Below are 18466 nucleotides of genomic sequence, written 5' to 3' on the forward strand. Positions count from 1 at the left end.
GTTTGCATATTCATGACAGGACCTCCCAGTCGGGGCTCGTCAGGGGACAGCAGGGAGCTTTGATTCTGTTGGATGTCCTGCAGGGGTGTGTTGTGGTCTGCTTCTGGGAACTGGGTTTTGGAATTAGGGTTATCTGCAGCTGATAAGGGCCCTATATAAAAGGCTGGGCTGGGATGAATGTACTTAACTTCACTCCGGGGGAAGAGGGTGCAGCAAATCTGCGGGCACAGATGGTTTAATGAAACATGCTTCTCCTCGTGGTCACCATATCCATCTTTTTTGAGGGACTTGTTTGCATGCCGCTGTCGGAGATGGGGCCTCACATAGACCATGGTTGGGACCAGGTAGTCCGTCTCAGGCACCTGTATGCTGCTAGACCAGGACTTCATCTGTTGATCAGTACAGATGGCCAGATTCACGGTTCTGAGGCCCAAACTCTGCACAGTAAGTTCTAGATTTAATAAACATGTTAAAAAGAATAGTGGCGGGAGAAGAATTCAGACTGGGCTTAAAGTATTACTAACATATGAACAAATTTAAATTGTTTTTTTACGTACGCTGATGATTATTTTTTGGTAATGATGATCTGAATCTGAAAAGTATCCAGTACATTAGCTAACGTTGGCAAATGAAGTAAAGCTAGAGTAGAAAAGCCTAAAAAAGAAAAACTCATGTAAACTAGTCTCCTAAAAGGTCTCCTAAAATCTTACTTAAGTGCAGTAAATGAACTTAAACGGCCGTGATGTCAGAAAGAGTGAAAGCAGTGTCCATTCTGAACAATATCTGACTGCAGGTCTGCTGGAGATCCGTCCCGTGGACTCAGGTTGTGTAGTCATCAGAGGCGTAGAGACGGAGCGCTTCCTCTGCATAGAAGGGGATGGAACCCTGTATTCATCGGTAAGCAACGAAACAAGCTGCCTTCATTTATAGGTCTGAATATGTTTATCAAATTTAAATACAACTAATAATAAAAGATTTTGTTTTATTTAAAAAGGTTTATATTCAAATTCTTTACCACTAGATAATATATTCATAAAACTATATTGAGAATTTTTAATTTGTGCACAATTTCCACAAAAAGTCAGATTACATCTTTTTCTGTTAGTATGTTCTCCCAGCTTATTTCTTATCTGTCCAGCCACAGTAGTGTGAACAGCTGTTTAGCCTGCTCAGAGTCAGAATAACCAAACAAAAGAAGCCAACGCTCCTATTTTACATTTAAGGAATGTTAGAGATGTTCTTGCCTGATAAGGGAGCGTTTACTGTGTAACTCTGTGAATTTATACTGTCTCTCACGCTCAGCGTGGCGCAGAAAGCTGAAGTACGAAGGACGCTTGATTTAAAAGATATATCTGCCAATTGCTTTGATGTTGCATGTCATCATTTTCCCTGGTTGTCAACGCAACAAACAAAATGTGCAAAAAATTGTTTTCGTTTATAGTCTAATGATATCATGCATTTAAAAAAAAGTACTACAGTACCAAAATACTTAAACATGTTTTTCCCAAGATGAGGAATATAAACTGAATGAGGCGAGACAGAATCACCTGAAGTCTCTGGCTGCTGTAAATCAGGGTCCCTGTTGAGAAAATACTCACTGTTGAGAAAACACTGCACGCCAGTCAGTCATTCATTAAAACAGTCAACCAGTTCGTCAACCTTTGTCCGGTGTGGTGCAGGGTAGGACTGTGTTTGCAAAGTGAAAAACCTGAATGAAAAAATCCAGCAGCAGCAGCAGCAACAACAACCTTGGCCTCTGGCTGCCTGTAGTTTGCCAAAGTAAACAGCCATCGAAGAACTTGCACCAGCATTTACGCATGTGTGTGTTGGAGCCTCTGTTGATGTGGATGCGAGCGTCTTGTGGAGATGAACTAAAAAAATTCTATAAAATTGTTGGGGGCGGATGCTGTTGGGCCTACACATTACAGCATGTTGTAGTTCAGCTTAGGTTGTAATTTATGATTGAATGTCAATTTATAGTTAAAATGTTGCTTCGTCTTTTACAGCCGACCTACATCAAAGATGACTGCACCTTCAAAGAGCAGATCCTGTCAGACGGCTACAACGTCTACGTCTCAGACAAACACAAAGTCCTGCTGAGTTTGGGAAACCACCGCCAACGGCTGCAGGGCCGAGATCGAGGCGCCCCCGCTTTGGCACAGTTCCTCCCCAGGATCAGCACACTCGATAAGTCCTTTTCTCCTGGGCTGGAGGTCCCTGAGCAGGCGGCCCAGACTGCAGTGGAGATGGAAGCGGAACCCATGGACATCATGGACTCGTTTGGAAAGCTGTCCAAGATCATTCACAGTCCCAGCTTTCACAAGAGATGATGCGGTAGCTGTGAGACAGCTGTAAACAGACACGTCCACTGCCCAGGAGAGCTCTGCTCTGTCAGACCAAGCGGTACTCATCCCTGCATGCTACAGAACCAGGGACCACAGACTCGCAAGTCCAGCCGGACTGCAGCTGGGAGGGTGGTCTGGTCACATATGACCATGCACACCACAGGAGTCCTACAGAGAATAAAATGTTACCTGCCCTCAAGACAAAAGATTTACCAAACATGCATTACTGTTGGATGTCAGACTATTATTATCCTTATTAGGATTACAATGATGATACGAGTTGTTATACTACATCACAATAGAGGAGAGGTGTGCTACTTTCTAAAGAAAATGCTTGTGCATACTGGAAAACTGACACTTTTGAACGTGATGAAAATTGTCAAGGAGCGCCACCTATTGGTGAACAAGGGCATAAGCATTACTCACAGTGGATCTTATATTCACTGTAGAGCATTCAGACATTATGGTCATTTAAAACTTATTGTACACATACAAACAACATGCGCATTTTAGTGCTACATAACTCATTAAAGTTATCAGGGAGGAAAAAGATCTGCTGCAAAGGTAGAAGATGTATTTCTTTATGAAAGCGTGTGCTTGTTATATTTATTTAGGTATTTAAATAGTGTTGCTGTGGCACGTATTCTTTAATAAATCTGCTTGTGCATTTACATGTGTGATTTCTTATCAATACAAAGAGATGTGTTCACTCCATTTTAAATGGTTAGCGTGTTGTGATACTGCTGAAAATATAATGATAAAAAAGCGCTATATCAAATAAAGCCATCAATCAATATGGCGTTGGACAACAAACATATATGCAATAAACATTGATAAAACATTCTAGTTGAGATCGTTGCCATCAAAGAGATATTTCTAATCTGATAGCTCAGTATAAACGTGTCAGATCTGAGCAGAACTTCCTGTGTCGCTGACGAAGGCAGAGCAGCTGAGCACCAACACACCGTGTGCATACGCACGGATCAAACCCAAAGGGCACTCAGCCCAAAGAGGTTCTTGGAAGTGAGTGAATATCTGAGATGAAGTGTGTACTGGTACTGTGAGTACAAATTAACGTGAAATATGAATTCCAAATGCACCTCTTCACTTGTGCATTCAGATCCAGCGCTTTAAAGCAATCAACCAGCACCCGTCAGGTCACTAGTTTCCTTAAAATAAGATCACACAGCTCTAGATTATAATTCCATTTATTGGCCACTTATGATAAACCAAGGAACGTGTTTCAAAATTGCCATCACTCGTGCAGGCTAATTACTGTATTAACACTATGCACAGATGTGCACATGTTGTTAACTCCTTCTTATTCCATTGACTATTTTGCACTGTCCATCTCCTCCTATGGCCCTAAACGTGTGCACTAGCGCACTGCTGATGAACGCATCCGCTTCGTCTGCTGAACCAAAGTGTTTCTAAACCAGTCGCGGCTCCTGAAGAACCACCAAGCGTTCCATTGTTTTTCAGAGTGCAGTGACCCGAGGGGAGTGCAGTCCGCCAGCGATACGATAGACCTTGGCCTTGGAAGTTAAGCTAACATACTGTAGAGTCACTGTATTTGAGTGGGGGGTGGGATTCATGAGGGGCTTGTTGCTAATGTTATGGAGACATCAAACTGTTTACACACTATGTTTATTTAGCAGACTTCTGTTATTACCTGGCTTATTACTGCCCCATTAACAGCCTAGAGAAAACTACACATTTGTTCTTTTTCGTGTGCACATTCAATGCAAGGAGATTTGGAAATGTAGTTTAAAATTTTAATAAGTAGCAGTAAAATAAGCAAAATGGAAGTATTTGATTACATTGCAAGAACATTGAAGTGTGCTGTTGTAGGAGAGAAGTGTTTGAGTCACTGCATGTTTGCCACTTCTGCTATTTGTCTCTTGCATGTTTGAAACATCTCCACGCGCGCCTCAGCCACACCTACGGTACCAGGAAGTGTTCGCGACAGGCCTCCGCAGCAGCGCGACGCGCGTTAGTGACCATGCAGTAACTAAAGGCACAGTCAGGCTGCAGAAGGCTGCCATGACAGTTCTAGTGGGACCTCCCGGTGAACAGCGAGCAGTGAGAGTGACATGAAGAGCCCCGCTCTCTGTGAATGTGCGGATTAAATCACCCCATTCCTCAGATCTCATCAGATCTCATCAGATCACCCCAGATTACTGCCCCGTGGCCCCAGAGCTGCACGCGTCGTCCCGGGTGCTGAGTTTGAACCAGAGCCTCAGATGATGCGCACTCGCGTTGCTCCTCCTCGACACACTTTTGCGATTCAGGAGAGCGAGACCTTAACCGGAAACCAAACTTTTCTCTTCAAAAAAATTTTTTTTCGCCTCTGAGGCGAAAGAGGAAAACCCGAGCAGCGTTTAGTGAACCAAACGGCACCCTTCCTCTTTTTCACAATTGGAGATCGCCGTTGAACATGTGTCAGCGGCCGAACATCAGGGAAGAAATAACGCTTTTCTGGCGAGGATAAGCGCGACATCGAGGGATTTCAGGCTCAACGCGCACATAACGGATTTTGGCTCTTTATCATGGAAGATGTGAGTGTGACGTTTCGTTGCGTTCCAGAAACTCCAGTTGCGTTTCTAAAGTAATTTGGTAGTTTGTTGATACAGGACGGGATCTGGACTAGACACCGACTGGGATGTTTTAACACTCACGAGTAATTCTGTGCGAGGGCGCGACCAGTTTGTTCCAGCAAAGTCGGGGCCCAGCAAAAAGTTAATGTGGAGTAAAAGTGTTTGAGAAACGTGTTACTTTGAAGTTTTACACCGACTCCAGGCTGCGGTCACAACGTCGACGTGCTTTGGCACACAGCACCTGCCCACCTGTCAATCTGTTGCAACTACTTGTTGGTCAGAATACGTAAAAAAAATGACTGAAGCCTCGCTGCGAACTCCATTTAAAAATCTGCCATTTTAACGTAGCGCGACGTCGTTGGAAAAATACAAGCGCCACAACCGAGCCGCTAGAATATTCTAGGACAGTCACGTCCCCTGATGGATTCGGCGTAGTTGAAATTCAAATTTAATATTGATATTAATTACATTTTACCCGTGGGTTTTGTGATGGCCATGCTTCGAAGCGATCGTTTTTGAAAGGGGAGGTAACTCTCTTGGAAGAGGAAAGGGCATCGAAACGGCTGAAGAAATCATTAAGATGGATCAAATGTGATAACCGCAACACTTTTTTGGTTGTAGCTCATCAAAATAAAGCCCCGATGTGTCAAAATGTGCCTAATCAACAGCCGAATAGCATTTCCTGTTTTGATTGCCAAGTGAGTTTTAATGTGTTTAATAACACTTGGCGTCTTCATTGCAAGATAACTGCTAATTCACACTTAATAAACACATGCATTTGGCCCTTTTATCATTCTACAGCAAAAGTAATTTAATTTTTTGAGGACAGAAGACAATACGTAGTTTGAGGAAGCAGACTTACTAGAAAAAGGAAGTCATGCATACATTATGCAGGGATCCTGTTGCATATCTGTCACAGATGGTGGATCTCAAATGTTTTGCTTTTATAGACGCTATCTATTGGTCCACCTCATTTTCTGAAATATAAAGTCATTGTAGGTCATTTAGATCATATTAAAAACGCTTGTTGACTTTACAATGTCACACTGAATATAACTCTACACAAGAAGAAGTCCGCATTATCTGGAAATTTCTATCAAATGATGAACGAGACATTTTGGGATGTGAAAAAGTGATGTCCATTTAGATGTGGGGATTTCCAGGGTGCAAAGGACTGAAACTGTTTGTTAGAAGTCCAGCAGAGAAAGACGAATACTAATGAGTTGTCAGTAGCTGTTGAAGGCACACAGACGGTGTGTAGAACAGAAGGCAGAACAGCACTGACAGTAAAGCTCAGATATTCCCTATTAAAGGGTTCAGAGGGCACCCACCCCCTTATTATAAGCAGTGAGAGAAGGCCAAAACCTGTGTATCACACATCATTACGGTTTTGATGCAGCAGTAATATTTGACACACTGGGAGGACTGCTGCTTAAGCTGACTTGAATCTTACCTCTAGGTCTTGTGATACAGTATGTACTGGCTACACTCTCCCGGGCAACACGGTGCCTTGTCAGCCTGTGTGAGTCTGCTGCGTGGTCGGATGCTTCGTCAGAAACGAATGCTGATGAGCAGTAATTCCCCCCAAAAAAAGTGCTGAGACCTGTTTTTAACATGACCACCCTCAGTTGCCCACTCATTGCTGTTGACTTCTTATTTGTGTCTTTATTTCTCGGTGTCATTTCCTGCCCTCCTCGCGTCACTCCTTTTACGTTTGTCTCATTTGCCAGTGAGTCATCTTTTTACCGGCATCTCATTGACTGAGAGTTCATATTGTGACATGGGCATTCTTGACCCATCCAGCATGAGGAACAGACTGCCACATTATGTGTGTGGTAGAGAACAAGCAAGCCTCTCTTGTAACCGCTGTACTATCCAGGCATCTGCCGCACAATGAATGTAAGTGTGTGGGTCAATTTCTGATTAAGTGCTTTTATGAAAAGAATGTGTGCGTCAATGGATTTGTGTCCATCACTGACAGAATTTAGAGATGCAATGATTTTCTTAATCAATGGTGCCATTCAGAATTTATATTTGTTGCCGTTTTGTTTTTTGCTTTTCAGGAATGATGGAGTATTTGATCTCAACTCATTAATTAGCCATGATCTGTCTTTCAGATTTTAAACATTACCAATATGTGCTTGGTTGCAAATGTTTCAAGGCAGTGTTATGTAGCATTTGGCATTAAATCAGTGGGTGGTGCTCCCTAAGGTGGGAAATCATATTTCAAGTATTGCCTCTTTGGCTTCCATTCTTTACACATAGTGTCAGATGACCTTCCTCCTCAAGGCTGTTCCAGCCTCACAGGGCTAGCTTCATCTGTTTCAATGGTGAAAATTCCTGGCCTTTACCTCATTCGGACTTCATACACAGCTGAGAGGAGTGGGTTGATGTACTCCTAAAGGACACAGCACTTTTTGTCTTTGACGAGTTATAACTGCTGATACTGAAATGAAAAACTTCTCAGCCTTCAATCTGTGCGTAATCATGGGTCCTGGTACATGCACAAGACAAAAATCACGATTCTGGGATCGGGGAACCGTTGTTAAAGGTGATTCCATCACAAGCAAAGTAGAATATCTGCAGCTGCTTTGCAGTGGGGTGAGGGGCTTTGTGGAGGGCGCAAGTATGAGATACTCTGGTCACAGTTCAGTGCGTGTATTTGTGTGGTTTCAGGTTTGGTTTCAAATGCATCAGCCATAAAGTTGCAGACTAGTGTCCAGGCTCCAGCATGTACTGTATTAGTTGGTTATTTGTGTGAAGACATTATGTGAATGATTAATGTTTAAATAGTTTCAGATGCACCTTCTTTTGATTGTAATTAAATAATTGAGTGCTGCAGCTTTAACAACAGGGAACCTAAATTCCTTCAGTCTCAATGTGAGTATTAGATCATTGGAGTTTTATTGGCCGTAACTGGTACGTTAGTGATTGAGCCGATGATTGCGAAGCACAGATCAAACAGCTGTTAGCTTTTGGGTAGTGCCAACAAGGGTGACACCTCGGCCCACTGGTCTGGCCAAGATTATTTATTTGGCTGTTGATGTAAATGTTTGTGAATAAAGGTTGATGTTACCACGCTATATACAATATGACGTCTGCGAGTTACCAAATTTGGTTCCCATGGAATAAAGCAGGAAGTGAGTAATGGTTAAGATGTGTTATTGCTTATTGTCAGTATGCTTTTGCATAACCACAGAATCAAGATGGACAAATCTATTATTTTTTAACGCAACATTTTATTAGCTATTCTTAGACTAAGTTTGGACTTTCTACAAGTCCAAGAATTCTAAATTATAATAGATGCTATATAGTATAATATTAACCTTGTGGGTGTTTCTGTCCATCGTCCACTGCTGCTGCTAGATGACTCAAAATGCATGATGGAAAGTTTGACAAATATACAAAAACACAGGTACAGGAAAATATGCATATTACTAAACAAGACCAATAATGAGCACATTGACCAAACTTACACAAACTGCTTGAAAAGGAGATTTTATACCTCTGATTTTGTTGATACTGAACATGGGTTTCCTCAGACGTTTTTAGGAGGAGCTGATTATATTTTGGTGATCAAAGGTCTTGAGCGCCGTAATATCACTTTCTTCATTATAAATATAATTTTTTACTAAAAAATAAGAAAGAATATTGTATTGTGGTCATGATGGCAGGGGGAAAATGGTTTCCTCTATGTGTGAGTAATTGATCTATGACACATTACTAGCCGCATCAGATAAGAAGGTGATATATGTACTTTCTACGGCTAGTTCATGTTTTCATCAAGGAGTAAGTTCAGGTAAAGTCAGTAAAGCAAAACAGTTTATTTAAAGAATATATATTTTATGACTATTCCACTATAAGTGAAAGAAAAAAAATAGTGATGGTCATAAAGGCTATAATAGTCTGTATAACTGACATTGGCATGTGTGGCTTTATCTTATTGTTAGTGCATTAGGTTGTTAGTCACTTAGTTTCAGGTCCCTGTGTGGTCTGTGGTGGGATGTAAAAAGTAGCTATATTTAAGGTTTAAATGCCAAACTAGCAGAAGACCTAAAACAAAAGTTGTTTTAAAGATGTAAACTGTTTGACTGACCATCTGTTGTCATATGGGTGTGGGCAGCTGTGTGATCAGTGGCCTCTTATTGCAGTATCTGGCTTTGAAAGTCTCCCAGCAACAACACAAAAGGAAAGTACACAAGTATCTCCACATTGTAGTTAAATAGCTTTGAATATCAGTCAGAGGGAGTTGGACATTTAGAGTCATTCAAGTGTAATAAAAGGTTAATAACATTAGCAAAGCGAGGGTTAGTGGTGGTGAAGTTTGAACTTGTGAGACTGGGCAGGTCACTGTGGAAACTAATGAAAGCCAGATGCTTCCTGACCTAAGTCTTCATCAGAAACACATGTCAGCCAAGGTGTGTCTCTGCTCTCAGCTTTCTCTCTCGATTTCACGGATGCAGCATATGGTCATTTTATATCTGCATCACAGCTCGTGTCTGCTCACTGTACAATTTTAAGCTACACCGCAGTCGACTTACGGCTTCACCAGAAATAGGAGAGTTCACGCATTGTGCAAAGATCAGTGGGCTGATTTTATTAAAACGCTCGGTCACGTCTGTGCTTAGCTGCACAGCAGAGCCTCTCCGTTTACTATATACAGTATCACAGCGCAGCGCTATAGTCGCAGCTGAGAAGAGTAATGGAAACATTTCACTGCCGCTCTGTTGCAGGGTTTGCTCACTATCCAGCCCAGTGGCTTTTCACCATGTTCCTCTGCCTGCTACCTTCCAGGGCTGCACAATGAAGCTGCTGTGACCATCTGTTGAGGATGGATCCTAGTCACGTCGTGGCTTTTACTTTAAAGTGGTTTAAGAAATTGCTTATTTGTGGTGGGCTCTTCTCACTCTCTCTCTCTCTCTGAATGTATTTTCTGCCTTCTTGGCCTTCCGTCTTTGCAGCTGTGCTGCTCTTTAGCAAAACACACTTGTACTGTAGGTACAGTGAAAGTGGAAAAACAGTTAGATGACCTTCCACCTAACCCCCAAAAAAGGAAAACTATACAATTATACTGTATCCTGTACTGTAGCAGAAAACAAAGGCTGTGGATTTTGCAGATCCCTGCAAGATGTACATTTGCTTGAGTTGTAATAAAAATAAGTACATTTATAGTGTAGTGTGTTTTGAGGTGTATCTTCAGTGTTCTCTGCTTTTGGCAGTATTTCACTGCGCATAAAGTGGCTATAGAAACATTACAGTCCAGCGTTTCTCATACAAATGTCATTTATTTGGGTGTTGCTTCTCAGTCTTTTACTGTTTCCTAATGTGGTGCTTTTTAAAGGTAGGCCTTTCCAAGATAGTAGTATTTAAATTATGAAAATATATATGTACCACAACTGGACACACAACTGTGTTACTAACAAAATTAGCTTTTTAACTTTTTAACTCAAACTGAAAATTTGTGGTTAGCGCTACATGTGCGCCAGTGGTTTGGGCCAATTTAACCACAGAATTATAAACCTTTTCAAGGTGGTCTTTGTACTAAGACGTGTTAGTGACAGTAGGGCAGTGGAGGTTTTAGGACCTCGGTGGAGTTTGCACATTCTTCAGCTCTACGAGTTCCCTGTGGGTTCTACTGTTTTCTTCCACATGTCTAGTGTGAGGATGAATTAAATGTGTAGATTGTGTAGATGCTAATCTATCTATAGATCTATCTATAGATGTAAATTGATGATAATAACATAAAGAACATACATGACTGACAGTCATATATACATATATATATGTCATATAGTCATACAGTTATATATATATATATATATATATATATATATATATATATATATATATATATATATATATATATATATATATATATATATACCTTTTTATTTTTTTATTTTTTTTTACAAATATTTTACAGTTTTTACATATTTTACCTATAGATATTATATGTGCTGTAACCTTTATAGACATTGTTTTTAAAATGTGTAGGATGACCTTGAGGAACACAACTTTGTTCCATTCTCATTGTGAATGTTACTAATTAGAAGACATGCTGTCACCTACTATCCATCTGTGTTTAACTAGTGCCAACTATTTTGCAACGTTTGTTTTTTCCTGTATTCTAGATTATAATCAGTGAGTAATGCAATATCTGCTCATGGTTTAATTAACAACCAAAGCATGTGAATAAGGAGAAGCATTAGCGAGAAGCAGAAGTAGCCAATTCTGGTGCTGATGGGCTTTTTATAAAAGCAAGTCAATGTCACTGTGTGCTACAGAGTGAATAATATCATCAATGTAGGAAATACTGTAGCTGAAAAACAGAATATACTGCTTTTGAAAAATTAGAAGAGCATCAAAACGGAGGTGTGCCTACGGTATCAGGGCATACAAAAGCTGAATGTGTATATCCTGGCCAGAGGAGCCAGGCACACAGCACTCTACTCTAAAAGTATAACGGTGGCAAAGTGAAAGTGATATTAGTTTGTGCTCTGCCTATTAGCTGTGTGTGTTCTCACTGTGACTTCCTTTCTTCTGTGTCGTTGTAGGGTGTGAAAGAGGACCTGGCCCAGAGTCAAGAACCAAAGTTCCTGGCTAAAGCTGGCTGGCTGAGGAAGGCTCAGGGCAGACTGTTAACAAGCTATAAGGAACGCTTTGTCCATGTGGAGAGGACGGAGCTTGTGGTGTATGACAATGAGGTACAAGCTGCCAAAAGCCTTGATCTATACTGTACATATAGCCTAAGTCTATGTTGTACCGTACAATTATAATGTTTCAATGGCAAACACAATGTAGCAGCTGTCTGTTGTTTGACTTTCTTGTGGGTCTTGTTATTGTCAGTTCATATAATTGACCCCTACTAATGTTTTGCAGGACCTGCTGAACTGCTTAGAAAGGCTTGACCTGGAAAACTTTGACAGATGTCATGAATTGAAGAGTCCCTTCACGAAGAAACACAGACTGATACTGGTTCGAACAGCCAAGCCTGGAAATAAGGTAGAAACCAGAAAAAAACTCATATTAATACAATATTTTTATTACTTATTTTAATTACTTTAATAATTATAGGCGTGACTACTCACTAAGTAAGCAAAACGTTTAAGTTCATAAAAACATTGCTTACTTTGTGTACTCCTCTTTGTAGTTACAACACAAGTAAAAATACTGTAAATACACAATTTAACTACAAATCTATTTGTAGTTCTAGTTGTAGCCATTGTAGAAACCATTCGAAAAATGATCACCACAAACCTCTTCTCTATTTATGGCTGGTAATTCCTCTTTACAGAGTAACTGCAGAAGTACTCACAGGGAAAAACAGAAGTGTAACTCAAAAAAAACGTACGTAAAAGAGACAGGCAGGATTCATGTACAGCAAAAGCAAAACAATAGACAGAACCAAAAAAGTGTCATAGTATATTTCTTATAAAATTTGCAATATCTGGACCACAATTTGTGTATTTATTTCAGTGAAACGCAAGCCCGATGTTGCAAGATGACATCAGTATAGTGATGCTCCAACAGATCTAGATGATCCATGTTACAGTCTTGGTTGGTTGTTTTGTTTTTGTTGTCATCTCTCACTTTGTTCATGTCCCCCTGTGACTTTTTTGGCAGATTGTTTTTGTTTGAACTTGTTTTTTCCTTTTGCTCATTAATATTTATGTGTCTAGCATTTTATTTCTACCACTGTAGACCTGTTAGTCCAGTTACCTGCTTTTCCTGTCTTGCAGGGCATTTTAGTTCAATAGTAAAACCTTTTTAGTCCTGTAGCTGAAACAGTCAGTCTGGGAAACAGAATCCCTGTCTCTGGCACCAGGTGTGCCCTTGAGCCAGACCCTTCACAATAGCTCCCCAGGTGCCAACATGTGGCTGACACCGATGCCCACAGGGACTGTGTCAAATGCACAGATAGTTTTCCCGCACTGCTGGGATAAATAAAGTTTCAATTCTTATTATTACTTTATTTTACTTTTGGTGTGTCTTTGATCTATCTGTTCGTTCTTGCCTTTTTGCTAATGTCTTGTTCATTTGTGTTTTGTAAATATACAGTTAAAGTATGTTTGTTTAACTTTCCGGTATCTTTACATGAAACACACCCCTTTCAGTTGTTCAGGCAGGTACATGCAAAGGGACAAACAACAAGGCATAAACCTAAGGATCAGAAATAAGAAACAGTCTGTGGCTTGGCTTCATCAAAGGCAATTTGATCACAAGAGCTGTATGACATGGCCTGGTATTATACACAAGATGAAACACTGAGCAGTGGTGGGCTGTCAGGGCGACCAAGGGAGCGGCCTTCTTTGCTGGCCTAAACATATTCATATTCACTGTTTTTTCATGTTTTTTTCATAAATTTATTCTAGCCTGTTCTCTTCATGTCATATTTTATTTACTTGGTTGCGCTGCTTCTGGTATATAGAGCTATATATAATATACAGTCATATTTCAGCAGGCTTGCTTTGTCAGGTTGAAATCTGCCTGAGTCACTGACGGCCTAGGCATAAAATACACGTCCAACACCTGAGGTTGAGCATGGTTGAACATGAGAGGACAATCTTGTAAATATACAAGAGAGAGCAAAAGACAGGTCAAAACAAGCTGAAAACAAGTAGGGTGTGGCTGACCAGAAATTGACCTTTCAAAATAAAATACCTAGCCGTGAAGGAAATCAAGCGTGCGATCAGTTTTTAGATTTTGTGATTACTGTAAGAACAACCCCAATAGTTCAGTACTTTAACTACTTTTTGTTTGGTTGTTCCAACAACATAACATAACATTCAATTAAAATTTAAATGCCTACTGCAGTTTCATAATTATTCAGTCCCCTGAATATCTAACTGAGAACGTTAAATACATTTGCAAATGATGTAGTCAAACGGTTAATTAGTGCATTGGCACACTTAACATGCTTTTTGTTACTCAGCCGTAGTAAAGGCTGGTGAGCTGTGTATTTTTATATCCATTTATGGTGAACTGTGAGAGTGAGACGTGAAAACAACTACTGTACCTACTTCCACGTTGAGAACAGAAGAGGCGTACATTCATATTCCATACTCCAGTTCCCTGATTTGATCACTTTTAAAGTTTGTGCATGACTTCAACAAATTGAGTGAATCTTTCTATAATAATAATATTTTTAGGCTCTGTCTATTGACCAGTGTCTTGTCTCTTCTAAGACTGTGACCCTGAGTTAACCCTCCATTTACTAGATATAACACCGGCATCTATAAACATGCTCCAATGTTTTCAAAGAAATGATGAAATGTTTTACTGTGTTTAAATAATAGTGCTACATTTTATTTGTCTATATATCTAGTATTATTACTATCATGAACATACAGCAGTGTTAGGTATAAACACTTGACTCATTGCTTTGTCACACACCATTCTTCAGTATAGAGTACTTAAAACTGACTTATTCTGTTACCTAAATCAGAAAAGAGGTGACATTAAAGAAAACTCATTTCTCTGTATGAATTCAGTTACAATGTACTTGACACTAGTCATGTCATGACTGTCAGACTCACAGTAATGTGCAATGCAGAGGGATTCAGAGATAAATTTCACACACTGCTGGGAGCAGTATAGTTTCAATTAATATTTTCAGCAGCAAATACAGTATCTGATGTAACGTTCTAAATATCCATGATGCCACTGAATGGCCAGTTATTATCAAGCGTATCTAATGTGACTATCCTCTGCTTCAGGTTCACGACCAGCGGTTCCAGGCTTATACTGCAGAGGAAAAGGAGGATTGGATAAAAGCCCTGACTGATGGTATCAATCGAGCAAAGAATAAAGTGTTTGATGAGGTAAAAGCCTGTTTACGCCACATGGATCTAAAAGTGTGTCTTCATTTTAGTCAGTTACACCCCTACATCGTGCGGTAAATGCTAATTTGGACTCAGTGGATGAGCCAGTTGCTACTGTTAATGTTTCCACAGGTGAAGGTGGGTGAAAGCAGTAATTTAGAGCATGTCACCAGAACAAGGCCCAAAGGAAACCGTAACCGACGGCCTCCAACCAGGATACATATGAAAGAGGTTAGTATGAGTGTGAGACTACATGCACCTCTAAGTACTGTATGAGACGGGTGGCTTCTTTTTCATCATACTACAGTAGGTAGGTCAAGATATTAACTTCAGAGATTTTGTACTTTAACGCTTCAAGTTTGGAGGGTTTTGGTTGTGATACACTTGTTATGAATATGGTTTTAATTTGAAACAAACAGAAAAAAGTTAATAAAGTATCTAGTGACCCAGATATTTTAGTAAACACAAATAAGCATGTTTAAATTTAAATATACTTACTTTGTATATGTTCCTGCCCTCTAGGTGGCTGATGTGTCATCTGATGGTATTCTGCGCTTAGATCTTGATCTTGAGAATGCTGTAATGCCCAATGGGAGCTTTTGTGCCAATATTGATGGTGCTGAGAAGCGCAAAGAGGCCACAGTCCCAGCGAGTCTCTCCACTATCAGTGAACCTGCAGAAGAACTATCCAAACCTGACGAGAAAGCTGAGGAGGAGGCTCAGGAAACACAGGCCGGTCCCAAAAAGAAGATTATCAAACCACCAATGCCCCCCATCAAGGAGGCTAAACCTATCTCAGCACTTGAGGAAGAACCTGATAAGCAAAATGAATCAGAGAAAAAGGTCTGTATAACTTTAATAATGCGCTTTTAATACAAGAAATTATATAGATAGATATTTTGTTTATGTTTGAGTAACATGGTTTTTAAAATATGATTTAACTTTATAAGGTACTCAAGCCACCTGTGTCTCCATCTAAAGAACATAAGCCAAGCACTTCTTCCAATGAAGAAACATCAGAAGAGGCCAAAGCTGAGAAGATATCTGAAAAGAGTCCTGATGCCAGGAAAAAAGTGGGTCCACCACCGACCCCTCCCAACAAACCCAGCTCTCAGGCAAACAGCCATCCTCCTACCCCTCCATCCAAAGAAAAGAAACCTTCCCATGTTGTTTGGGATGCAGTTCATAGCACAATTGATGAGAATGAAGAGAAGGAGGACAATAAGAATGAGAAAACAGAAACACCAACAGAGGTTGGTGCCAGAGATGATGAAGACGCAGGTGAGACTTTAAGCAGTGAACTACTAATAGATACAGAGCCAGTCAGACTGAGCTCTAGTCCATTTAATGATGGCACTCAACAGGACTGCGCTGCGCCGCTGCAGTCAGCCTCAGATAGCTCTGGCAGTTCTCTAGAAACAGAAGAGGAGCTTCCAAAAACTGAGGTACCCTCAGTCGCCGTCTCTTCGAATGACCTGTTCAGCGAAAGCGTCAACCTGAAAGCAGAGGAGAAATCTGTTGACAGTGGTCAACACTCCGATGGTGACAGCGAGGGTTCTGAGATTGAAGACACACTGGCGGTTTCCACAGCTGCACTGAGAGGAAGCCAAACTGCTCTGGATGTTTTTGACTCTGGTGAAGGCAACGTTCAGATCTCTATTGACCTGAGTTCACCACCAGTCACAGAAAAGAAACAGGTCAAGGAAATTCATTGCTGGCGCGTGAAGCCCACTCCCCCTCTCAAACCCTCCAGCAAAGTCAGATCAGTATCCATTGGTGACTTGCTGTCAGACTGTCAGAACTATAGCACCAGAGCAGGAGCTGAACGCTGTAGGTCTCAAGATGTCATGAAACTAGAGACTGAAGTGGCTGTGGAGATGGAAAAGACAAGCGCGCTCCTGAGCAGAGTGTCCCAGTCCCCGAAGGGAGGCGATGGGGAGGGAATGCCAGAGGATTTGTTGGCCAAGGCCATGGAGAAGCTTAAGATGGCTGACCATGTTCTCAAGGAGGTCAAGAAACTAAAACTTGCAAAGAACGGAAACAACAGGAGGAGCTTGTGAATGTCTGTCATAGCAGATTGACTTGGAATTGGCCATTTGGTAAACTGCACCTTTGCCATTGTATCTTGTTTAATCACAGCTTAACAAACAAGCCCTGGATTTCTCCATTAGCAATTTTAGTTTTATGGAACATGTTATATTTCAAATACATCTACTCTAATATAAGCAATTAATAAGGTGTTCTGCTGGCTAGCTTGCTACAGTACCTATAGTGTTTGCAGGGTTACAGACTAACTATTAATACGTGGAGATGAGCTGAGTTTAGCCCAGCCCTATTTGGTCATTCACTAAATCCCCATACAGCATACATTCGCAGTAATAGAGATTTTAGACACTCATTGCAATTATGTATAATCCATGCTCAAAGCATAAAGCTGTGAAATGATCATTTTAAATGCATCGTGGGATTATGAAAACAAAGCAGTGTGCGTCCCATGTACTATATGACACATGTTTTTCTGTGGTAAAAAATTAGATTGCACTGTATACAGCAGTCACCTATACACACGGTAAACATAGAGCACTGCAAAATATGGGAGAATATAATAAATATATAATGCACAGCCGTTTAGCTTACTGACAGAAATTTTATTAGAATTTCTACAGGTAAATGTGACCCAGTGATGGAGTTCTGTGGGAATACCACAGTCAGTAAGGTGATCAGGGCTTAGTGAATGGTCAGTTAATGGAAAGTCTATTATTTTCTATGGGTATGTAGCAACTGTTAACTCAAGTGCAATTATTTCTAGCTTCACTTTCTCTGCAGCTGAAAGTAATAATATTCTACTGTTTACTGTTTTTTGTCTTAATGAAAAATACTTTTCAATAATAATTACTTGAAAACTAATTTGAGAAATTAGTAATATAATAATAAAGCAGTCCTGTTAATACTGTGAGTACACACAATAAAGTACAAAGAATGTTTGCTTTTTTTATTTCATTTTAAGATTGCATACTATAGCTGGAAATTTAATATGAATTAGTTTAAACTGTACATATTTATACAGTATATATATATTAAAGTTTTATGCAACAGAAATATTCCACAATAGCTCAGAAACTTTTTTTAAAATTAATCCTAACTCATTTTATGATTACATCAAATGTCTTTAAAAAATATATATTATACAGATTCATTTTTTTATTGTTGATCTTTTTATACTGAAATTGTACATAAAAAAGCTTGGCTCTTACTAACATCTCAATAAATTGTGCACGTTTTTAATTAGGAAAATCAGAGGTAATCGTCACGATTTGAATCGTTGATGACTGTCTTCTTTTTTCATCCAGTGCTTCTAATGTCATTCATTTAATGTCTAAATAAACAAGGAAAATTGTATTTTAACATTTTGGGTCTAGTCTATTTTGTGCATCTATAAGAAAGTGTATTATTAAAAACCCATTTGTATTATCATTCATTGTTATATTATTCATGTGGGGCTGGTATCAGGATACTTACATATCAACTACATTTTAGGTTAAACGTTTATTTGATTATATATGGGTACAAATTGTTTGTCAGTATTCTAAAACATAAAAAAAACACAAGTATCATTTTTTTTTATTATTTGTTTGTTTGTTTTAGCTTTAGTTTCTCTGCATAGTTGACCAATTTAAATTGCTTAAAATAGTTACATTGTAAA

At 39.8% G+C, this 18466-nt stretch overlaps 2 protein-coding genes across 2 annotated transcripts; both read left to right on the forward strand.

Moving 5' to 3' along the window:
• Nucleotides 1-245: 245 nt before the first annotated feature.
• fgf19 (fibroblast growth factor 19) lies at nucleotides 246-3048 on the forward strand. The gene is made up of 3 exons (XM_029145495.3): nucleotides 246-444; nucleotides 794-897; nucleotides 2007-3048. The coding sequence occupies exons 1-3, from the start codon at nucleotides 246-248 to the stop codon at nucleotides 2328-2330; spliced, it is 627 nt and encodes a 208-aa protein (XP_029001328.1). The 3' UTR covers nucleotides 2331-3048.
• Nucleotides 3049-4397: 1349 nt separating this feature from the next.
• plekho2 (pleckstrin homology domain containing, family O member 2) lies at nucleotides 4398-18237 on the forward strand. The gene is made up of 7 exons (XM_029145080.3): nucleotides 4398-4903; nucleotides 11497-11646; nucleotides 11822-11944; nucleotides 14659-14763; nucleotides 14896-14994; nucleotides 15286-15606; nucleotides 15714-18237. The coding sequence occupies exons 1-7, from the start codon at nucleotides 4895-4897 to the stop codon at nucleotides 16821-16823; spliced, it is 1917 nt and encodes a 638-aa protein (XP_029000913.1). The 5' UTR covers nucleotides 4398-4894; the 3' UTR covers nucleotides 16824-18237.
• Nucleotides 18238-18466: the final 229 nt, after the last annotated feature.

The sequence above is a fragment of the Betta splendens genome, chromosome 3 (genome assembly GCF_900634795.4).
Source record: "Betta splendens chromosome 3, fBetSpl5.4, whole genome shotgun sequence".
Lineage (NCBI taxonomy): Eukaryota > Metazoa > Chordata > Actinopteri > Anabantiformes > Osphronemidae > Betta > Betta splendens.